The sequence below is a fragment of the Corvus cornix genome, chromosome 10, assembly GCF_000738735.6.
Source record: "Corvus cornix cornix isolate S_Up_H32 chromosome 10, ASM73873v5, whole genome shotgun sequence".
In the NCBI taxonomy this organism is placed as follows: domain Eukaryota; kingdom Metazoa; phylum Chordata; class Aves; order Passeriformes; family Corvidae; genus Corvus; species Corvus cornix.
In genome coordinates, this window is record NC_046340.1 from 2,366,163 (window position 1) to 2,390,426 (window position 24,264).

Below are 24,264 nucleotides of genomic sequence, written 5' to 3' on the forward strand. Positions count from 1 at the left end.
GGCACATCAGCAACACAGGTGTCCCACTGCCCTCCCAGGCTCTCACTTGGCACTACAGGACAGCTCACACTGCCTTCTTTTGAATTTGGGAACACAAAAGTAACAGGAAGGGAAACACTCCTTTTCTTCACCAAGGATATGGAGTTTGATGTTTTGGTCTCCAAACACCTCCAAATTCATACCAATACCACAGGATCATCAAACTGACACAGAAATGGGCTCCAGCTTACAGAGCAGAAAGTGTGTTTTACAGGAAGCAGTTTAGCTTAACATTTCCACGTACCCAGTGGGTATGTGTTCAGAGGACAACTGCAGAAACATATATTTCATAGTTGTTGTTTCAAGAGGCCTTGACATGATCTCAATGAGCTACAAGAAGAGAAATAGAACTATTCTTCTGCTCAATGCCTAAGAAAGGGTAAGGCAAGAATTACAAGGTGGTGTTTTTACTGGCTGGTTCTTGCAAGTGCAAAATTTAAAGACAGATTATGAAAGCAAGGGAAGGTAGGAGCGAATGGGCCTCTTTGCACCTTCTGCTCTGGTGAGATTAGGATCAGAATCTGGCCTATGTTTCCATTTGGTTTCTCAGGAAGATGATTCTACATCCTTGCTACTTTGCTTCTGGAGTAAGGGTCAGTAATAAATCCCAAATCTGTGTCTCCCTTCCCACATCACCTACCAATGCAGGCTGTATGGTGCTGAGTGAATCCAGGAGGACATTTGCAAGTGAATCCCCCAATAGTGTTGACACAAAGGAACTGGCAGTTGTGCTGCTTTGTTGCACATTCATCAAGATCTAAAAAAAACCCAAGAAAACATCTTTTACTTATGTTTGCTGGACTCAGAAAGAAGTGATTACAAATAACAGCAAATAAAGCCTTTTGAATCTACATCTCACTTTCCATGCTGGCTTCCAGTTCCTCTCACATGAAGCCCCACCTTACCCAGCATGCTGCAAACGCAGTAGGTAAAAATTCTGTTGATGTTTGGCAATGTACTGCAAACCACGCTCGTCTCTGCATCCAATAAGATCCATTTATCATTGAATTACATGGCTTAAACCAACATGCTTACCAAAATAAGAACAATCAGATATATTCTTATTTACAGAATCTTTTAAGATCAGCTGCCATCAACCTGCAAAAATTCCTGTCGATCTGTTGTTCATCCAAATTAACAAGGAATTAACTGAAATACCAGCTCCATTCTATGCAGGCCACTTCCACTGTCTTTAGTGGAAATATATGAATCAAGGAGACAGATTTGTATCATTTAAATGTCCTTGTACTCATTTTTTGCCTGTGGAACACAGAGTTTCCACAGTATATTCTTTTCTTGATTTTTACCTTTGCAGCTTCGCCCATCTTCTTGCAGGATGTATCCTTTTGGACATGAACACTGGTAGCTCCCCTCAGTGTTTTTGCAGATGAAATTGCAAGGTTTTGGAGACTCATTACATTCATTCAGATCTACAAGAAACAAAAACAGATACCTCAGTGCTGGTAATCAGGATTTGTGATAATGTTTTACAAAATGTTCAGGATAGATCAGAAGAAAATCCAAATCCCCAAAGCATTAACAAGTGACATTTTATTTCCTCATTTTTCAAAATCTTTCTATTTCCTTCTTCAAGTCCTCTCTTAGTAATAAACTTTATACACAAACACCATAATGAAAAACCTACCAACACAAAGAGTGCCAGTGATATCTGTGGTGTAGCCCAGATTGCAAAGACAGCGGTAAGTTCCCCTCTCGTTGATGCACTCCCCGTTGCGGCAGACGTCGTGAATAACCTTGCACTCATCAATATCTGCAATTAAACGAGGGTTAGTTCTCAATGGAACAAAACTGATTTTGTACAGCTTCGAGAGATTCTTGTGACCTGACACAGAAAAACCCACACCATACATAAAATAGTTACATAAAATAGTGAAATATTGCACAGATTTAAGGAGTACTATTAAGTGGAAAAATATGGAATGGAGCATTAATCTAACTTTCTTATGCAATGAACAAGCTCTAAGTGGAAGGGAACAACTGGAGCTGATCATGTATCAGTGTCCACAAATCAAACACCACTTTGCCTTCACATACACAAATAGCTCTTAATGTGTCCCTGCAACACACTCAAATGTAAGAGTGCAAATTCCCATTTGACAGGACATAAAGCAAGTATCTGCCAAGATGGGATGGATGCCTCATCATCCAGGGCCTTTGGCTATGCACCCTCCTCCCAAAGGACTATATTCAGTCAACATGAAAAATCTCAGAAAATTTCACCTGAGATCTAAAACATTTAGGACCTTACAGTGTTCAAATATGCAAAAACAGAGTTTATAATTTATCACTTAATTTGGCATTGTCTAAGAGAGCATTTAAGGAAAAGTACCTGCTCCACTGGATGTGTATCCTCGGCCATGAGGGCAAAGTTTCTTGAAGGCCACGGTGCCTGGGAAGGGACAGACCTCGCAGTTCTGCCCCCAGCCTCGGCCACCGTCACAGCAGCATTCAGACTTGGTGACAGCGTTCCTGTTGCTTGATCCAATTTGGCACATACTTTGTAAGACTTCGGTGAAGCAGTAGCCCTCCCTGTTGTCTGAAAGACAAATGGTGCATCACAGAGAATCCTAATGGTGACCTCCAGAAGGTCATGAGATACTGGGAATTTAGTCAGGAATAGAACAGAAAGGGCATACTTCACCCTGAGACTGTGGAACTGAGAGTGAAAGACTACCAGCAGTAAGAACGAGAGAGTGACATCTAAGGGAAACAAAGACAAGAAATTTAGCAAAAGGTGGAAGACAAGAAGTTACAATATGCTTATAAAATATATATTTCTGTTTGAACCTAGAGAAAAAGGACTGGCTGAAAATCAGGACCAAAGAAATGTCAAAGCAGTTCCTGGCTGAGTGAAACCATGGAACGGTCAGCTTTTGTAGCAAGTCACCCCAGCTGGACTGACCGAAGCAGGGATACGGTGAGCATGGCAAGAAAGAACTTGCAAGAGGACACCTACATACAAAGGCCCCTTCTCAAAGGCATGTAAATTCAAGAGAGTGTTTTCTCACCATACATTTCTAAGTTTAATTCCAACCCTCAGTGCTGCTATGCAAGTGACAGCTCATTCAGGTGTGAACTGGGACTTACCAAGGCACTCGTCCTGGGTGTCACTGACGGTGAATCCCTCGTTGCACTCACACCTGTAGCTCCCCACTGTGTTCACACAACGGCCGTTCTCGCAGAGCCCAGGTTTGGTCTGACATTCATTCTCATCTGCGTTTTTGAAATTTTATGACAAAAATCAAGTCCAAGTAGGACTAATGCAGGTAAGAGCACCTTGTATGGAATTCTTATGCTGTGCATTCTGCCTGGTTAGATTTAAATTTTTTTTCTTCTTCTTTTATTTTAAAGGTTCTTTTACTCAATTTTCAGAGGAAAGATGGCCATCTAGCTCACAACTGTTATATATATTATAACTGAAGTACATTCCTCACTGGTTTTCAAAATTTTTCATAGTTACAGCTGCACTTCTGAATGCCATCCAAGGTTTAAAAAAAATTCAGACCTACTCTCATTCATGCTAACAGACATAAACAAGCCTACAGCAATTGACCCAAATCCTCACCTTCCCTCAGAGCATTCAGCAGCAGCAGTACAAACTGATTGTAAAGACTCCCACACCCAGCTTTTCTACTTACTGCCCACAGGTGTGTACACCTGAACAGCAAAACCAAGTGTGTGCAGACCCATTACCCAGGCAGTTGTGAAATTCTTCCCTTGAGTTTCTTAACCCTTTGTTAAATCCAAAATTTTTAGCTCTGCTGAGGAACTGTGTATTTCAAGAGCTTCAACACTTCAGTGTCACTTACCTATACAGCCTTCCCCATCTGGTCTGCGCTGATAACCAGGCCCACAGATACACATATAGGTGCCAATTAGGTTTTTGCATTCCATCTGTTTTGAGTCACAGTCGTGAATTCCTTCTTCACACTCATTCTGATCTAAAACACAAGGTTTATTATATAGAGAGATGATCCTGGAAATTCACAGTAGTAAATTCTGACTTTGGAATCTCAATCGTAATCAAACCCTACACTTATATTTATTGTTCTAAACCAGCTATAAAATATACTAGCCTTGAGCAAATGGATTTCTCCCAAATGCCCATTTTTAGGGCAAGACAAAACCACATCATCTGATATGACCTCATTTTAGGCAGATGTATAAATTTACTGGCAGGACAGGCCTAGTACAATCAAGTGCATAATGCGAACCAAAGAATTTCATCCCAAATTCCTTCTGACTCAGTTACTTCCTGGGATTAAAACTCTGGCCCAATAGTGCAGTGAGTCAGAGCCCTGCCCCTGCAGGAACTGAAATCATTATCTCATAACAGTGAGAGTCTGGTAGGAGCTTTACCTCTGCACATTCTCCGGTCCTCCCGCAGAACGTACCCCCCGGGGCACTTGCACTCGTAGGATCCAAACGTGTTCACGCAGCGGAAAGCGCAGAGCAGGGGGTTCTGAATGCACTCATTGACATCTGCATTTGGAGTGACAAAGACCATGGGGGAAGGGAAACACTTGTGTAAAACTCAGCAGACAAGAGCACAGGTTTTAGGTACAGGCAGTACCACAGATCCCAGTTTACTGAGGACTAGATTTTAATAGCTGGGGACCCTTGGTTCTATGCTTCATGGATTTCTGTAGAGAAGCAGGCAACAGACACGCCAGGATGTTTGCCCAGCTCCCTGAAGTTTCAATAAGTTCAACAGCAAGCAGCCAATGGAAATAATTTCCAGATCCATGCTGCCAAAATACTTGCTCAGTTAAAACTGTACCTTTTCCACATCTAGGTTCTGGTTTTTTGGTTGGTTATTTAAATTCTATGTGCACTAATTCAGCTTCTTCATAAACTGAATTCCACAAAACAATATCCGTACTAGAAACATTACTTTGAAGTGCATTTACATACGTCTGGACTACTTGAGTAATTACTGCTATATAGTGATGTTTATGCACTCTGCTAACTCCTCCTCTGCAATTTGAGCTTTCACCCAAATTCCACAGGGAAGTGAATGAAGCTCTAACTGTATATAAAACTAATGCAATCTGATGCAAAAACAGAAGCATTCTTTTGTATGGGCTTGCAAAGAAATAGATTGTGGCCGATAATTTAAGAACAGCTGTGTCAAGTCAGAGGACAGTGTCAGAATGTCCTAGGACATTCTCCTCTCTCTGGTTGTAACAGGAGGAGATGAATATTAAAAACCTCATACCATGTATGCAGAGAAATTTCCCCTGATACAGCCTCTCAGCTTAAGGACTCCCACAGCCAAAAGCCACAACCAAACTATCAAGCTTATTTTCCACTGATGGATTCCCACACAAATTTGTATAATCTCTTTCTGGGTCAACTTATACTTGTGGCCTCACTAATATTCTGCAGCAAAGGGTTCCACAACTTAAATAAGTACCATGCATATAAGAATGTTTGCTTTGGTTTGTCTAACATGTTCCCTCTATTTTTGGTACCTTTACCACTTGTGGCTTTATAAAATCATATATCTCTTCAACCACATCTTCCACACTGAAAAATTCTAATTTATTTTCTGAGTGTCCCATCTATACCTCTGATCTTCCTTACTTCTCTTTGTGTATTTTCAAATTTTAATTTTTGAAACGAGACACCAAAGCATGAAAAATATTCAACTTAGGGGTACCAAGGTAATTGTTGAGTACTGTATTTGTATTTTCTGGTCTGTTCCCTGTTTTTTCCCTAACTCACTCAAACAGCCCATTTCCTATTTTCATCATCCACAGTGAGTTTCTTCACTCAAGGACGTAGGCAAAAACTACACACAGTAAGCAGCACTTTCGGGAACTGTTCTGGAGAGACTGCACCCCAACATGCTCCTCTCTGGGCAGTCCCTTAAGTAGACACCACCTGAAAGCCTGTCCACCCCAGCTCCAGTCAGCAAAACACACTGCAGTTCAAGGTGGATACAGGAAGGAGGAGCCCATTTTCCTGTTTCAGATAAAGAGGTATTGTTCCAAGTGTCCATATCTTATTTTTAAAGCTGCTTTACTCCCCTCAACTGTTTTCAAAATCAGAAAACACAACTACAACAACAGTCCTTAACACATGGGAGTCCCACCTTCACAGGTCATCATTGGCCCAGGCTCAAATCCTTCTACACAGGTGCATTCGAAGCCTCCTATCACATTCCTGCAAGTTCCATTTCCACATGGGTTTCCAACAGCACATTCATCAGTATCTGCAAGTAGTTAGACCAAGGCAGGAATACATGGTTATACTCAACCAAAACTATATAAAATCTACACTGTTGATGTGCAACCAGAAAAACAGAAAATGCAAGAACTCACTAAGTACTGAATTAGAACCACAGACTTCTAGGATAATTTGGGATTGCTAGAGGTTATCTGGGTCAAACACTCAGCCAGAGCAGGATCAGCTTGGAGCAGATTGCTCAGACCCTGCCCTCCAGCAGGCATGGAGACTCCATGATGTTACAATAAAACAACCCCACTGCTCCTTAATGCCATACCTAGCAACTCAGGAAAATCTTGACAATGGCAGCTGGAACAGCCGTACTTACCCACACATTCTGCTCCTTGTAGGATGTAACCATATGGACATTCACAGCGGAAAGACCCATCTGTGTTGATACACTGCCCAAATTTACAGTTATCAGGATCAAGGCACTCATCCACATCTTAACCAGAAATACAAACAACACAGTAAGTGCAACTGGCTTCATGTGCTTTTAGACTTCTCTCAAAGAACAAGTGTTCTGGCAAGAAACATTCCTGAGATCACAAAAAGTACTAATACTTAAATTCTGACACACTAGGATTAGGGGACAGAATTTGTTTTGCAGGCCAGCTTTCAGAATGCAGAAAAGAAACTGATTCTAAATGTCAGATATAAACCTCTCTGACTGGGGCTACAGGGAGAGCAGCAGATATGAAAAGCAGTAGTCATCCAGTGCTCCTTAAATGCAAACTTTTGCCAATAAGGCTGAAGTGCTGTTTGTCTTGGGAGAGAACAGAATGTACTGAAGGGATCTGGGAAACTGTGGTTTGCACTTCTGGAGGATTAAAACCATTTACTGTAAACAGGCTACACATATTGTAGAAGAAAAGACAAGTATGCTACGTGACATTAGATCCAGTCTCTAGAGCCTACATAAGTTTCCTAGCTCTAAAAGAAGTTTAATTTCTGATATTTGAGATATTCAAGCTTGAATTTGAAATCAGTATGAAAAATTGGGGAAAGAAAAAGGTATAGAAGTTTCCACAATTCATGTGGAAATAGTTGCAGAGGTGTTATTCTCAGTTGAAAGGGAGAATGGCTTATGGGTGGAAAAGGGACACTGATGCAAAAATGGCACAGTGCAGTTCAGGCACTTACCCAGTCTTGCGTCACCAGGTCCAACAAGGATGCCAATTCCAAATGGACAAATCTGTCTGAATGCCTCTGTAAAAAAAACATAAAAATCAAACCATATGTTAAATTCTATCTTGGCAATCAGAATTCCTCACAAGCTACACATAACCACTGCTACCAGTTCATCCTCCTCATGTTCAGGTCCAAAAAAAAAGCATGCACATGTATAGACTTATAATTTTATATTCATGCAAAATCTGCATGTTTGCTTTACATTTCATCCAATCTCCTCCAGGCATATAGGTAAGATCCTGTGAACAATTAGCAGTATTTAACTTCCTTAAGAAACAAACTAATGCAGCATTTCTGCTTTAGAAGTATCAATAGTAGTGGCTGCGTTTTTTCTGTTGTAAAAGAAAAATTTCCTACATTTGCTGAAGAAGGCATGATTTAATCCAGACCTGGCTATCTTAAAGCTACTTCTTCTTTAGAAGATGAGAAGAAGGGCCTTGATATCCTTTGAGAGAGTTTGGACTGTGAAAAATGCATGTGCTGACACTTCAAGGAAATGCTGCAACATATGCTGTGCTTTTCAACTGACTTCGGTTCACATGGTCCACGTCAGCAGAATGAAACACGCACAGGCAATAGGCCTAGGAGGAATATTGCAACTGGTACTTCTAATTCTTTTCTGACCTCGCCTTTTGTGAGGATTTTCTGCAAAACATCTAGATGACTAATGAATGAAATGAACTGCAATCATGTATTGCTGAAACCAGTAATGCTGTTAACCGCATTTGTCAGCATGAATTAAAGTCCGTTCAGCCAACTGCCCCACGATGCTACAGAGGCCTGTTGAGTTGCTTGATGTCAACTTACTCAGTCTTAAAAAGGATACTAACAAAGGAAAGTGTTTCTTTAGCAACAGTCCAGGGAGGCTTTCCTTCAAGGCCTGCATTTTGTTATTCCCTGCTATTTCTGCAAGTCATTCACATTGATAAGATTGAAAACTTACATTTTCTTAGTATCAATATTCAGGTGCAGATCTAGTTTAACTGTTTGGGGTTTTATTTCAATTAGATTTCATGTTTATGGCACCTCTTCCTATACCTATTTACAATTAGAAGAATTCCATTTGTGTCTTGCAGGACTTGCCACTCAGAGCCTATCAAGGACCTACTTGCTGCTCTCTGTACACTGTCTGTATGTGATACCTCCACAGCAAGATACCCAGCCCATAATCACTGTAACAAATCTATAAGCAAAAAAGAATATATTTGATATCTGACTATCCAAGGGACATGGTTTTGAGACTGCAATGGCCTCTACTTTACACAGACCAATGACAATTACTAGGGTTAAACACCTTTAGAAAATTATTTTTCAGAATTCCTTCTAATAAGAATCTCCAATCTCCTTTCAGTTCAGAGAGGCAGTATGGTAAGCTAGTCAATAACCCACCATCTGCTTCTTCTGGGCAGAGCTCACAGGGATCTCCCCATCCCTGCCCCTTTAAGGCACAGCAACACTCTTGTTTGGAGTGGTTTCGGGACTTCGGCACAGAACATTTTCCATCTTCAAACTTGGTAAAGCAGTAGCTCACTCTCAGGTCTGCATAGGGAAAAAAACTTGTTATGAGCAGTTAGGGTCACTTTGGCACAATTTTCACACAGAGGTGTCAACTGCATAATTACACAATACCCCCCACCAAAACACCCAACTTCCATCTAGCTCTGTTAATAGGAACCATCGTTGTCTCTGACTGTGGAAGATTTGAGTAAGGAGGGAAGCTCTGTACCTTAGTAAAGAAAAGCTATGGGACAGTTTCCTACTTCAGTCATGAAAAAGCAAGGGTTTTTCTCTTTGGTCCAGCAGAAATCGAAGAGTTGTACTGTCCTCTTATCCTCATTCCTCTTTGAAAAAACTGAATGTTGCCTCATGAATTTATATTCTATTACTAGTAAGAATCACTCGAGTCAAGAGATTTTCATCAGCTTGCAATGACAATATTATGTAGTGCTAAAATGAGAGGCAATTTTCAACAGCCCTTTCCTTCCTCATTCTTCCAGAGGTACACACAAACAAAGCAAACTCTCCCTGTGGCACTACATTTCATTTCCTGAAGCTGGGTAACCAGGATGCTGGACAGAGCTGAGATCACAGACCACAGGCATCCAGCAGGCTGGGAGCTGACAGCTCTCTGTGCTGGCAGGGGGACAGCAGCAGGGCAGTTATGGAAGCAGCTGCTCATCCAGTTTGCCAGCTGCAGCATCAATGCTGGGCAATGTCCAGATTTTAACAAAGTCCTAGGTAACGGGAAGTTTTAAACAAAACTTTGTTTGGCCTGAGATACTTGAAAAAAGAACAGTCCTCTTTAAGGCATGGAGAGAAGCCCTTTTTGAAATTCATACACAAGTGTGCATTTTCCTCTGACATTGTGTGGAACAGTGGCCTGTGTTTAAAAAGCAGAAGATTGGGCTGCATTCTTTTTCATTATTTTTTTCTTGGTGGGTTTTTGTGATTTTTCTTCTTCTTACCTGAAGAAAAGAACACCCTAATATTGAAGAAACTTCATTTATACAAGCTACATAAACACAGCTAAAACATGCTTTCTTGATATTGAGTGAAGTAACTGTGCCAAACTGCATGGTGGTTTGGAGATTTGGATTAATGTTTACTGCAGGTTGGATTCATTTTTACCAAAACCACAATTTCATTTAGCCTACTGTGAAGTGAAGAACTTGCTATGGTGTCAACAAGCTTCACTGTTCTATGCCAAGCAAAACTGTAGAGGTCCTTATAAAGATCTTACTCATCAGTGGTTCCCACTGTGCACAGTGTATAGAACATTTAATGCTGTATCTATTTAATCACTTCCAAAGCCTTTAAAGTAACTCACTCCCTAATTTGTTGTGCTTGTTCATTATACACAAAATAAACTAACCTGTGGCTTTTTATTACTAGATGTTCAGCTTTTAGCATCTGATCTGTGTGTTAGTGCCCATGTTTCAGCTCTGAACTGTGTTATGCAGTAATCTGGAAGCCAAAAGACACTTCAGACTTCCCTAAGCAGATGGGTGCTATTTGTCCTCACAACATTGCTTGCAAATTTTTGCCAACAATCTTTTTTTCCACCCACACGTTTGCAGAGAGGATCAGCACATAACAAGTGTTATGGTGAGTATTGTAAGTGCTAAGGACAGCCTTAAAACTGGAAATGCTGCCTTTAGTCTCCTGCCCGTGTTTGTGCTCCATCTCTATGTCATGTTGCTGTCTACAAAGAGTCCAGGTAGCCCCAATATTTCTTCCAGGGGGGCAAGAAAGGATTTCAGGACAACATAATTTCTTTGTGTAACCTGTGCATTTAACATTATCTTCGCCCCTTTTATTGCAATGTTCTGTTTAATGACAAACAGATGTTAGGGCAAGACAGAACCTGGCCCCAGCTACAGAATTATCATGTTTTCCCTATGAAAAACACTGTTTGAGTCCAGAGTCTTCTTGCTGTATTAGAAACAGCTCGCTACTAAGACTTTTATGAAACAGCAAACAAATTTTGAAATGCCAGAAAATAGGAATGAACTTACCTTGGCATCGCCTTCCTGTGGAAGACAATACAAAGCCTTCTGGACACAGACACTTGAAACTGCCTGGAGTGTTGCTGCATGTCCCCAGGGCACAAATTTCTGGCTGTTCCACACACTCATCAATGTCTGTAAGAAAAGTCATTACAGAGATGAGAAATAATAATGTTTACACTGGCAGCTATACTACATAAAGTGCAATTTTACATCATCACTGCTATCTATCATATTTGACAAACAAAAAAGCCCAACAAAAAAAACCAGAAGGAGGAAGCAGTAATCCAAGTGCAAAATCCAGAGTGAGTTTTCAAATCCTCAGGCAGTGGGCAAACTTCACCAATGTACCATCAGGGAAATAGCCTGGGATTATATTTTTCTAGGGTTCAGAGCAAGTAGTTCTGGTTCAAACAAATGTTGGTGAGACCTTTTCTAGGAAGTGAGAGACTTACTAGTGGCTACAGTTCAGAACTGTAGGCTGCCACAAAAGACTAAACATTTCTCACATTTCAATGCAAGGGAAATAGGTAACAATTGTGAGCAGCTAAGAAAGAGACAGAGAAGGATTGTTCTGTACATACCTTCACATTTGTCATTCTGCAGGATGTATCCAGGAGGACAGATGCATCTGAACGAGCCATCCAAGTTCTGACATGTGCCTGGTGAGCATTTTCCAGGCTCCAGTGCACACTCATTGATATCTAGAAGAAAAGAAAGACAATTTATTTGAGGTAATTGCTGTTATCTCAATAAACCTCTGACTGAGGCTGCTTTAATTTTGATTCCATCAAACGGAAGATGGAACTTCTCATGAGCAAGAGAGGAGTCATCTTCCTGTCCTCTTGTCATTGTTTTCTTCTGCTAGGTACGATGATGGCAGTGTGACAGTTCTCTGAGCCTACTGCTTCACTAAGCATATCTGCTCAAGGTTTGCTGCACTTTTTTTCAACCCTAGAAGAAAGCACTCACCAACACAAGTCCTTCCATCCAGAGCCACCTCATAGCCATCATTGCAGAGACACTGGAAGGACCCAATGGTGTTCACACACTGACCATTTCTGCAGAGCATTCCATTTCCACTTGCACACTCATCCACGTCTAAGAAAAACAACATTGAAAGATGTCAGAAACATCAGCAACAATGGAAACTGGGTAGGTGAGTTTTCTGCTTCCACCATATCAACAAAGTAACTGATAACACAATCCCATTTCAAAAGTGAGGGGAAATGACTATGCTATACAATTGTCAGAGCAGGAGTAAAACCCAAATGTTCCTGTATCTTGTGCCAACATTCAAGTGGCTCTAGGAAAGTGAGCAGTGCGTAACCAAAGAGACTGAAGAAACAGGGTGTTGTCTTTAATCACACAGATCATGCAAAAGAGAAGATGGTAGTTATGGTAATTTTATTAGAAGTAGCAAGTCTCAGGAACACGTGCCTGCTCTCAGCACCCCTCACCTATGCAGTCGTTGTTGTGCGAGAGGATGAAGCCCAGGTTGCAGCGGCAGTTGAAGGAGCCAATGGTGTTCCTGCAGGTTCCGTTGCCACAGGCGTCTCTCTCACACTCATTAATATCTACAGAGGAACAGAGGAGAAATAATCCACTGCCAACAGACAGAATGGAAGGCAAAAAGATTGTCCTGTCTCCCAAAAAGAAAATTTTACATAGGTTTACACACTTGATATTAACATCTACAAAAATAATCAAGCGTCCAACAATCATTTACTTTACTGTGGCTCCTGTATCAGCCTTCCCAAAGTAAGTCTAAGCTATCGTTAATTGGAAGCATTCTGAAATCTCAATTTGTTCATACAACACACAGCTGACAGCTGTGAATGGGTTAAATACAAAATTCCCTTGTTAATGAAGATGACTGTTTCTGAAAAAGGTGCTTTTCTGGCAAGAAATCTACCCTTCATTCCCTCTATTACCAAGTAGGCCGTATACAACTGCTGCATTGCAGTAGTAATCTACTAAATTCCTTGCCTAAAGGAATAAATGCAACAAGATGCTCCAGAAAATTCTAAGAAGAATGAAATAATTTTCTCAAAAATGAAAGCATTAGCAGTTCATTAGACAGGCTATGTAATTTTAAAGGTTCACTCTGATGAGATGGTTTTCATTCAGTATCAGCTTTTTATCATCTCTAATGGCCAGTTTTGCACCTTTGGTGGTAAATGGCTCACAATGTCAGTTATTGTAATGCAACTCCTTATTACAGAGAGGACAGACTTAGTAACTACCTTACTGGAAGCCTAAGTTCAGGTTAATTTGATATACTTGCCTATACACATTGTCCTGTCATCGTTGGTTTTGAATCCGTTGTGACAAATGCAGTAGAAACTTCCAACAGTGTCGATACACTGCCCATGGCTGCAGATATTGGGAATTTCTTGACATTCATTCCGATCTGAAAGCAAAGAGGTGCAGTGAAAGTTAAGGCTTCTAAACTACAAGGCTGGAAAGATGCATTAGCAGCAACCAAGACAGTACCCAGTGCATGGCAGGACTTAAAATAGTATTTTTAATTTATTAATGACAAAAACATTACCAAGTAAATCCCAGAAAAGGAGCTTAGTTGCATGTAAATGACCTCTTCCAGTATGAATGGACCTGAACAAAATTTAGCATAAAAATGATATTTAGCCAACTCAATTCTTGCTGGAGGGAAATCATATCACCATGGCTTTGAAAAGCAGAATTAATGGCACGAGATTGGAAAGGGTCTGAGTCTGAGGGCTCTATATTGACTGCAAGAGGTATGAAAAAGGCACATGAATTACAGTTTGCATTCTTCTCATGAAAGCACCTACTTGCATTTAACCACATTTGATTGTAGCACAAATTGTATGATCAACTCATGGAGAGAGATGGGGGGCATGAACACCACACTTTTCTCACCAGGCTTACAGGGAGATAAAAGGCACTGTGGATTTATCAACTCATCATGCAGAGATAAAACAGGTACACATACATGTGTTGCAGCATCCATGAAATGTGGTGATTCTATAAACTGGACAGAGCTCAAACAGCAAGAAGGGTAACTGCTATATGGAGTCAGGAATATTTTGTATAATTCTGCACAGAAGGGGGCAAGCTCTCCTGCCAGCATGTGATTGCTGCCTTACAATAGCAGGGCATCTCTTACACTTGTTCAACAGGCAACTGCTTCCTGCTACTCTTGTTACAAATGCTTTCAAGCAGAACCCAGGATTCTATCAATAGTAAATGAAATAAAATGTTAACAAACAGAATGTTTGCTCTCTGGCATAGTTTGTTCCACAACAAATCAGAAACATGACTCAAATGAGGTGTTTCTGTTGACCTCACCAGCACGAAGAGCTGATTTGATTCAATATGCTTCCTTCCTTCCTATACTGCAGCTCCAAAGTATTAGAACTCAGGTGCTGCCATGAGCTTTTATTAAAATTGATTAGGCTCTAGTGTTCAGTAATTTTCTTTTATATGCAATCTAAGCTGAGCAGATGCAGTTTCTCAGCAAACCATCCCCAGGTTGTTGCAAAAGTAAGAGTCAAGTTGTTCCTAATTGCAAAGGACTTTATGTACTAAATCTGGTTTTCCTGCCTCTCTCCTGCACTGTGCTTAGCACAGGGACAATCAGCACATGCACAATCCTGACAGCCCCATCTCCAGGATCTCTGCACAGCACATGGGGCCACGAGTAACTCTGGATGGGTGTGCACTGAGGACCAAGCTCTCCCAGTGCTATTGATGACACCGCTGCTAATTACAGTCTGAAGAAGGCAGAAGGAAAGCCAATGCTGCCTTAAGAACTCCCAATCTTCACAGCTCAGGAGAGCAGAGACAAAGGAAAACCTATGACTCTCTGGTGCTTTGTGGGCAAATGAATAGTGATGCCAAAAACTAGTTTATAAGAAAAATTATTTATTTTACCACAATCTTGAAGGTAAGATAAATGCAGTGCTCCTAGTACTGTGGCTGTGATGAATCAGGTTTGATTCAACAGCACATAAACTACTCAGCTGTGATCGTTTTCCACGCAGTAGCACGGCTGATCCAATACTGCAAGGTGCTTACCACTCTCTGCTCCCAGCAGAGTGGTTGGGAATTTCCTTCCTTTGCTGGATCACATACTTTATCAACCACTTTTATTTTTACTCTAATTGTGTAACTTTATTTTCACCAAATATAAAGTAAGAGCAAAATACAGGGAAGTATTACTGTTTGTGCCAATTCATCTCTGGAATTGTAACCCGTATCAGAACCTTCCCTTGCTCTTCCTGTACTGCTGCAATGAACCCTTAACAACAATTACATTAGGAACATATTGAATATTTACATGTGCCACTGCATAGCTTAACAAAGCAAAGTTTTAGTTCTCATAGTAGTGTTCTGATTTCCCCTACACCCTTTTCCCTCAAGGGTCACATGAAACAATGAAAAACTGCACTGCGGGGAAAAGTGCACTTCCTAAAACTCAAGTACTCAGAAGCAAAAACCCAAGGAAAATGTTACCAGCTTCCATTGTAATTCTTACGTTGTTCAGAAATGTATATAGTATATAATATTTACAGCAGCTTGACCCACTGCAGTTTTCAAAATCTCACCAATTCTTCAAGTAAGCAAGATAACATGAATGCCTCTCTGGACTAAGATATTATAAGAAAAAGTAAATAGATTAAAAACTGCAGTCCCACTCAGTGAGTATTTAAAAATAATGTTATGGGGCCTGTTTAAATCTGTATAAAAGTTAGGAAATTCAACAATAAGCTTTTCAAGTTAGTTACTGCATACAGGCAAGCAGATAAGTCTACCTTATCAGCAGAAACTCCAGCAGCAAGCAGTGAATTATTTGTAAAAATACAAGTGGAAAATAAATTGCTAAAACACATAAAGAAAATCATAATGAAAATCAGAAAATACAGAAAGTAGTGAATCAAATGGTCTTCCCTTCCTAGACATGACAAGGGCTAAAGAAAAATGCTTGTATTTGGTGGGATAAAGTGAAAGACAAACACCTACTTAGGTTTTTAACTCCCACTTAGACATCCATGGGATGGGCCTAGAATTGCCTTCATGTTTATGGGATGCCCTAAAAGACTTTAAGAAAAGAGTTCCTGAAGTTGAGATCATCTCCTGAAATACCAACTTTCTGGAGAGGAGAGATGTTTTCTCAGGCCCTTTTAAAACCCCCTCGTGTGTGCAGCCCCCGCAGGCACTCACCAGTGCAGCGCCCCGTGGACGTGAACCTGTAGCCAGGTTTGCAGTCACAGCGGTAGCTCCCAGCTGTGTTCACACACTCTGCGTTTTGCTGGCAAACTGGTCCGTTCTGGCACTCATCAATATCTGTCAAGACAAGAGAGGAATTTGATTTTTATAGTAAGCTGGCAGTGGAAAGATGTCAAAACCACATTTTTTAGCATACAGGTATTAGTAGCTTTCAATGTAAACACCACTGCAAAGCTTTAGGCAAAAAATTTGGATCAATTTTCCTTACTTCAGCTGCTGCAAAAGGAGAACTTTATCTCCCTAAAAATGTAACAGGGTTTCACTTAGAAGCAGCATACAGAAGATGCTTTTACTCAAAGCTCTCAATGCCTTGCCTGCAGCATCCGTGTTGTCAGCAGTCATAATTCACACCAGAGAATGACAGCAATTCATATGCTATCTTCAGTTTCTCCATTACAGTGACTAATACAACGTTAGGGAATGTTTAAACTGGAAATAAAAAACACATCTGTTTATATTTTTTACAAAAATATTTGTTCCATTAGAAAAAAGTACTTTGGAATTAAAAAAAAAGTGCTCATGATCTGACTCAAGAGTACGGTTTTTTTCTTGGCTTCAGTGTCAAATGTGAAAAAAAATGTTTCTTCCCATGACTGCTGACTCATGTGCCTTCAAGGCCTTAGATGTCTGACAGAAAATGTGGTGTTTTCTATGCAAAAGAATTCAAAATGTCTGAATTAACACAGATATTACACTGATACCAGTATTCTCCCCTCATTAAGGATGCCTAGCAGGGCTCTGACTCGGCAGTGTCTGAGTTGCCAGCTTGTGAAACACCATTTCTCTGAATGAGAGGAGCACTCTACCTTCACAGATCAGGAGCTTGTCATTGTAGAAGAAACCCACAGGACACTCGCATCGGAAGCTGCCAACCATGTTTATACAGATCCCATTTTCACACACTCCAGGAATCTCTCTGCATTCATCAATATCTGCAAGAATAATTTTTTTTTTTAATACTTATATTGAGCACTTCATGGAATCTTCTGCTGCAGAGTATGTCCTTATGCATTTACCCTTTAAGATAATTATCAAACAGACAATGCAAGCATCAGAATGTTCCCAACTGAACAGTGAGTGAGTCATTCCAAACCGTGCAAACATAGGCATTTCCCGCTTTCTCAGGTTCTGACTCTTCACTGTACTACAGGTATATCCTGCTACAGACAAATGCACAGGGCATCACATCTTTCCTCATGTCTCCCACCCACAGCCCTGATGAATCTCATCACCTTCCCAAGAGCTACAGTGGAGTCACTGGAAAGAGCCAGAGAGAGAACGGAACTGTCTTCAGTTTAATACAGGAGAGCATGACTGAATGCAAACACTTACCAGAATTAGTTTTGCACTGTTTTACCCTTGTTAATCTGAAAAGACTTTCAAGGTTTTATGTAACAGTTTCAAAGTGCCAATGACAGGTAACATCTGAAGTGCTGCCAACATGCTATTAATTAGATTGATTAAGCCAGGCAGCCAGGGCTTGCCAGTGCTTTATATACACCCCAGTTAAGTAACTGATTTTGGCAGAAAAAACCCCAGCTGCTATTACAATTATATGTCTTGCCTATTGGGTCCTTACACATCTTAATATTCTGACATGAGAGAGTTCAGAGACTCCTCCAAAGCCTCTGCCTTTAGTAAACATTGCCATATGCACTGAGGTACCCAGACATAGAATATGGTGGGAAATGATCAGCTAACAGGAGTTTCCATCAGATAATGTTGTGGCTTTGTTCGTTTTTTGGGGGTTTTTTTGCTGCTGGATCCAACCCTTAATTTTCTACATTAGATTCTGTAATTTTGAGTCCTCTGACACACAGGAAGAGTAAAAATAGAACTATTTCTGTTTCTGAAACAAACACCTGGAGCAACTATACAGAACTTTAACCCAAACAGAGAGTAACATCATTGGACTGTAAGCAAATATTAGAGGTACACAGAGCACTGCCCCTGCAGAAAGGGTTCTCCTTTGATCCTGTGCCTGCAGGTGTAAGGGACATGAGTAACCCCTGTGCAAAGCAGCAGCCTGAGTGCTACAGCCTTGATCCCAAAGCAGCAGGGAGAGCTGTGATTTGCACAGCTGTGAGAAGCTGTGTGTGCCTCAGTCTCAGCACAGGCCTGCATGCACTGGGATGTACTGGTGGGCTCTGTGGGACAGCCCTGCTGTTTCCACTGGCTCCTGAACTGCACAGCTCCCTGCTGTGGCAGCACAGACAGAGCAGCCTGCAACACCCCTGCACACACGCAAACACCGCACTGCAGCTTTTACCTGTGCGTGTCAGCAAGACCCAAGGGCTCCCTGCTGATGCTGATGAGGGGCCCAATCAGCTCGGTAATAATTTGGACTAATGCTAATAGCCAGAAGGGGAAACTTTGCTTCCAAGAAATGACCTTGTAAATAATAAATATTGTACATTTCTGGAAACTCTTTAAAAATTACATTCCCCACTTTACTGGAATATTTCCATCTAACTAGCTAAACACTGCATCACAGCAACAGCTTCATGCTAACGCATCTGATTACTGCCTATATGCCATCTCTGTTTGTTACAGGGTACATTATCTGCTTTTCATTTGCATTTTAGTGTGAATAAAAACAAAAGGGAGTCCCTTTAGGGATTTACTCAATTCCTTGTCCTAGAATTCCTCATTCTCTCCCTCTTTTTGTTTTGCAATTTGTTACTCACGATTCAAATGTAACACACAATAACATATGTGAGAAATATTCCAGCTGAGCAGAAAAAAGGATTTTTGTGTCAAACCAATACCCAGGGGCACTGATGTGAAATGTCAGACTAAATCTTGGTTTAGTTTGAAGGAAGGACTCCCAGTTCCTCTCAGACCAAATGCTGGTTGGCCTTACTCCCAGGCCTCTCATTCCCAGTATCTGTGCCCTGCTCATGTAGGACAGATTACAGTTTCTTTGGAGCTGTGCGTTGCCTTGATTACAAGCAGCAACTATCACTGCTGCCAGCTAGGAGCAGCCAGGCAGAAAGTTTGCACTTAAGTTGGACTTAAACAGAGGGTTGAACTCCATTACACTGTTTAATTGTTATTCCTCCCATGAAAACAAAAACTGGGAAAACAAACCTCCCCTCTTCCCTGGGCAGAGGTAGCATGGAATTTAGTTCAAAACATAAATTAGAGCTCACCAACTGGTAATCCTGTATAAATGTCAATGAAGAAGCCAGGCCTTTGACTTCCGCACAGTGTGGAGAATTCATCTGCAACAGGAAAAGAAAGCAGTGATTAAAGCATTTGGAATTGATCAACAGTCTAAAATTCATCATATCCTCTGGCTGAGAAAATTCTTCTACTCTTTGAGCACCTGCAGGGCACGCAGAGGTAGGCAGCCCCTTTCCCAAACTCACCATGTGAGCTCACTTGGGTTCTCATCCAGTTGGGCTCACATGCTTATTTTGCTCTGCTTATATCTATCCCTGTGCACTACAGTGTTTGCACACAACTTCAGATCTGTCTCTAAAAACCTGAACTACAAGTTGGAAATTAATCAAGTGTCTAGAAAGCTGCTCTTGAAGCAGACCACCTCAAACCAGAGTGGGATGTCCTGCAGTCTTATCCACTGCGGAAGAGTCATGTATGCCCACACAGCTAGCAGAGAAACTCCTACATTTTACATTCAGCTGCTCAACACAGATCATTCTCAGAGCACTCCAAGGTATCTCTGTAAGCCCATGGCTGCCACAAAGGCCCTTCATGGCAAACAGCAATCGAGGCAGAGCAGACCAGACTCCGTATTTGTTGGAGCAGTACCAATAAAATCTTGGTCAGCACCTCAACACTGGATCAACAAGCACTTGCAAAGAGATGGATTAATCAATATAGACCATGAAGTCTCTGAGACAGTGAAACTGGAACAGGGGAGGCACAACCCAGCAGCATGGACACAAACCACTCAACACATGCCCTCATTGTGACTAGGGCTGATCATCACCAGGACAAAGAAACAACTATTCCCTTCATTTTAGACAAACAAGAGCAGAAAAAGACATCTCTAATGGTGTTACACTCACTAATAGTAATTACGATGTTACCAAGGCCTTCAGACAGCTTTGCAATGCAAAAATGTACCTGTGCTCGGGATAGGACACTGTTCACAAGGCTTATTCCATGCACGCCCAATGTTGTAGGAACAGCAGCACATTTTCTTGGTCATATTGAAGAGCAGCTCACCATCACAGGTTTGATTGTCAGCATAGTAATTTCTGTAACACAGACTTCTTCTCATATCTGTGAAAATGAAGAAAACCTCAGGCCAATGCAGTAGGCAACTCTTAGGGAAGATGATCTCCCTGGCCCAAAGCACAGGGATAAAGCTTTAAAGAAACCCCAGCACATACCCATGCAGTTGTTTCCTCCATTGACTTGCATGTAATCAGGAGGACAGATGCAGGTGTAGTTCCCAACAGTATTGTAACATGTGCCTGGCCCACAAATGCCAGGTGTCTCACACTCATTCACATCTAGGAGAGAACAAACAGGCAGTGAGTGAGTGGCCACAGAAGCTTTCTTATTGTGCTTCTGAGAACAAAAATGTTTCAGTAACGCCTGAGGTAGGAAGGTACTGGTGGAGAAGAGCTGAAGGGGCTCTGAGGAAGGTCATGGTGGAGCAAAGCCACAGAGAAGGAAGCAGCAGCACAGGCGGCCATGGAAAGCCTGGCTGTGATGCAAAGGTGGAACTCTGATACATCTGTGTAGCTCAGAAACAGCAACTTGGCTTTTGCACCTGTTGCACAAAAATAGTATTTGAGGATCTCCTCCATTCTGGATTCTTGTATCTGGAAAAGAACCAAAGCAGTTCCCTGTGGAGTTCCCACTGAGTATTGCCTGACTGGGGAAAGTGAGCAACTTTCCCAACACAAGATGTCATATTTACTTGATCAAGAGAGTAAGTTTTGTTTGAAAAAATCTAACCAAAACCAAACACACCGTCCCCAAAACACCTCAGTTCCCAAAAGTTAGAAAATATTTCCCCAGCCTTACAATTTTAGAGTATCTTTGACACACCACTCAGCCTCTGGTGAGCTACGTAAGCGCAATATGGATGAAGCACTTTGGTTCAGCCTTAATTTAGGGCCTGAATGTTTTGTATTTCTGCAGCGTTTTGCACATCATAGGCACTACATTAACATTATTAACAATCTGGAAGACTGAAGACAGCCTGAAGAAATTTTAGAACTTGATGGGTTACTTAAGGTTTTATATCCAGTACACCCTGAGAGGGGCACGTCATGGGACACGTACTACTGACTGTGCTATGGAAAGGAAAATGTTTTGCAGTACAACCAATATTTTCAGTTGGCCACTAGATCAGCAGGAGTAAAAAAAGCAGTGGAAAAATACATGGACACATCAGCCCACCAGATTCATGGGGAAAGTTTGTTCTTTTATCTGACTGCTTAATCACTGCCCATTAACAAACAGCTATTTTTTTATAGCCAGTTAGCAAACTTGCTTTACTTATAGAAAAAATTGTACGGTTTTCTGGTTTTGATCAAAATATCATTTTAAACAAAATTTGCATATATTTCAACATAGTCAAAAAGGAATTGTCACACTCTCAATGCAAGACTTCAACTTGCTCAATTTTCCCACCCTAAAGCTTTACACTGCTTAGTCTGGTTATGCTCCTTTTCAAGGAAGATTAATTCTCTGCACAGTGATCTGTCACTATTTTCAAAGAATAAAGCAGAAGACTAGTTAAGTGAAAGCTCCATACCATCACACACTCGAGTCTCTTCATTCAAGTAGTACCCTGATGGACACTGACACTGGAAGCTACCAAATGTATTAATGCATTTTCCTCCTTGGCAAAGTCCAGGCAGTTCTTGACATTCATCAATATCTGTCCAAACAAACCCATAAACATTTCATTAATGTTTTCCATGAAAAAAAAACAACCCAAAATTCACTATAGAGTTTCACAATTTCAGACATGTAAATATAGGAAATTGCAAACATTACCTTCCAATATAACTGTAATAGGGTTTGGTCGGAATCCTTCCCCTCCAGGGCAAAGAACCTTATACTCAGCTGAAGACAAAACAAATTTATGAGCACATGATAGTAGAAACATTTTCAGAACAATTGTTTTTGAAAATGGATCAGATTATTACAGATAATTTAAATGTAAAGTTACAAACTAACCAGCTGGAGACATTAGGTTTACTCTGTTACACCATCTGCTATTCCATTTCATAATGTAGTTTTTGGTGTAATAGCAAACTTGCTCAGAAGTGATAATAATATTCTGACTAAATAATTTTTCTCAAAGACCAATAAAGTTTTTGGTTAAGACCAGTGGAAGCCTGTCCTCTGCATGTCCACAATAAATGCACACCAGTATTTGAGCTACCTGGCTAAATTAGGCAAAAACCCAACAAACACATTGGTGTGTTGAAGCCAGGAAGAGCAGACTTACTTGTGTTCACCAGTGGGCAGTGCTCACAGGGAACTCCCCAGGCTTTGCCCAGGGAGCAGCAACAGGAGGCCTTGGAAACACCCACTCCAATCTCATTGCTGCAGAAGGTGCCACCGTTATCTCCCCGCGTTTTGATGTCCAGGTAACAGTTGCCAGATCGTGTATCTATTCACAGGGCACATAATGACAAACACATCTTAGGAGAGAGCAAAACACAGCACATCCTCTCAGGGTGAGGGATACCTACAGATGGCTCCCAGTTCTTGCAGGACACCAAAGCAAGTGAGTTGCGCTGCCCAGGGGGGCCCAGCATTTCCCACTTAGGTAGGTTGTTGGTGCCCCATTCCTTGGGTTTTTTTGACCTTTCACAAAGTAGGAAATTTATTCATCATGACCAAGGGCAGTTCAGTCAAGCTTTTTCTCATTTTCACTCACATTTTCCCCCACATTTGTACATCCTTCCAGTTCCAGATATCCACTGCTTTCTCCTCTACTCGAGGTTTACAAGTAGGAAAGCATCTACTAAATGTTAGGCATTTCAAACATATTTAAATTTGAGAAGCATCCCTACACCCTCTTAAACAAACAAAACCAAAAGAAATATTAGGATTACTAAGCAGTTGGAGCCTAATACAAGAGCATTTCCATTGGTCATGAAGCTGCACCTAGCCAAGTGCACTCAGTGCTCCAAGAGCATGGGTGGCTTCATGCCACAACTTCATTTGCCTGCCATCTTGGGGCCAGCTGGATGTGGGCTTAAGTTTGTTGAATTTTAAAATTGTCTCCTGCCTGCTGTAAATTGTGGACAGCTCTAACAAGCCCCAAGGGGTTGGTTCTGGCAGCGGGGCACTGCTGGCATGCTGCATCAGCTCTGGACATGCTCTTGCTGCCCTAGCACAGCTTCCAAGCCAGGGGCAGTGGGGTGGGAATTGAAGAGCCTGATCAAGGCCTTTCCCATGATCTGGGACTTTATTCCTAAGCAGTGAGGCTTGCAGTCCCTCTGGGGACCTTCACTTGTAAATGACACAAGGAGTGGTCCCTTACCAACGCATCCAACTCGGGTGGGATTCAGCTCGAAATCAGGAGGGCACTCACAGGTGTAGCTACCAGCAGTGTTGATACACGTGCCACTAATGCAGGTTGTAGGGTCTGCACATTCATTAACATCTGCAAGAAAAAAACAGCACATGGTAAACAAATACTCGAGGACACTAAAAACCATTGATATATCACGTACCATATGCTGACCATCACAAATCCATTAGTTATGACATACTGATCTCCAGAAAGCTCTAAAAAATAAACAGGTGTTTCAGAAGAACAGTGGTCTGAGATGAACTCATAATTTCATAGGAAAAAGAAAAAAAAAGCATTTTTCCTGAAAAAAAATCAGTCTATGAACAAGATTCACATGAAGTACTAAAAAATTACTTAAGGGAAAAATACAAGACAAGGCCATAGCTTACCATCCAGTATTGTGAAGTACTGTACAAGGCACAGCACATCTCTGCCAGAGGGGTTCTCTCTGATCTGTTTTTCCCCTTCTTAAGGGGATATCAG

General features: G+C 41.3%; 1 protein-coding gene across 2 annotated transcripts in view; it reads right to left on the reverse strand.

Moving 5' to 3' along the window:
- FBN1 (fibrillin 1) overlaps positions 1–24,264 on the reverse strand; it is a 145,040-nt gene that overhangs the window by 7,866 nt on the left and 112,910 nt on the right. Inside the window, exons 37-62 of one of the 2 annotated variants that reach the window (XR_005602806.1) lie at positions 23,749–23,871; positions 22,705–22,869; positions 22,248–22,316; positions 22,003–22,128; positions 20,624–20,746; positions 20,355–20,513; positions 19,415–19,486; positions 17,069–17,194; positions 16,197–16,319; positions 13,276–13,401; positions 12,449–12,565; positions 11,961–12,089; positions 11,573–11,692; positions 10,998–11,123; positions 8,872–9,021; positions 7,435–7,500; positions 6,620–6,736; positions 6,158–6,277; positions 4,420–4,542; positions 3,870–4,001; positions 3,148–3,273; positions 2,702–2,760; positions 2,390–2,596; positions 1,685–1,810; positions 1,347–1,469; positions 782–796 (exon numbers count right to left, since the gene is read on the reverse strand). Coding sequence is in view for 1 of the 2 variants with exons in the window: in XM_039557878.1 (XP_039413812.1) it covers positions 680–796; positions 1,347–1,469; positions 1,685–1,810; positions 2,390–2,596; positions 3,148–3,273; positions 3,870–4,001; positions 4,420–4,542; positions 6,158–6,277; positions 6,620–6,736; positions 7,435–7,500; positions 8,872–9,021; positions 10,998–11,123; positions 11,573–11,692; positions 11,961–12,089; positions 12,449–12,565; positions 13,276–13,401; positions 16,197–16,319; positions 17,069–17,194; positions 19,415–19,486; positions 20,355–20,513; positions 20,624–20,746; positions 22,003–22,128; positions 22,248–22,316; positions 22,705–22,869; positions 23,749–23,871 (3,111 nt within the window). In the remaining variant the exon portion in view is untranslated. Of the gene's footprint in view, positions 1–679; positions 797–1,346; positions 1,470–1,684; positions 1,811–2,389; positions 2,597–2,701; positions 2,761–3,147; positions 3,274–3,869; positions 4,002–4,419; positions 4,543–6,157; positions 6,278–6,619; positions 6,737–7,434; positions 7,501–8,871; positions 9,022–10,997; positions 11,124–11,572; positions 11,693–11,960; positions 12,090–12,448; positions 12,566–13,275; positions 13,402–16,196; positions 16,320–17,068; positions 17,195–19,414; positions 19,487–20,354; positions 20,514–20,623; positions 20,747–22,002; positions 22,129–22,247; positions 22,317–22,704; positions 22,870–23,748; positions 23,872–24,264 lie in introns of those variants that run through there. The other variant, XM_039557878.1, reaches the window with a different exon arrangement.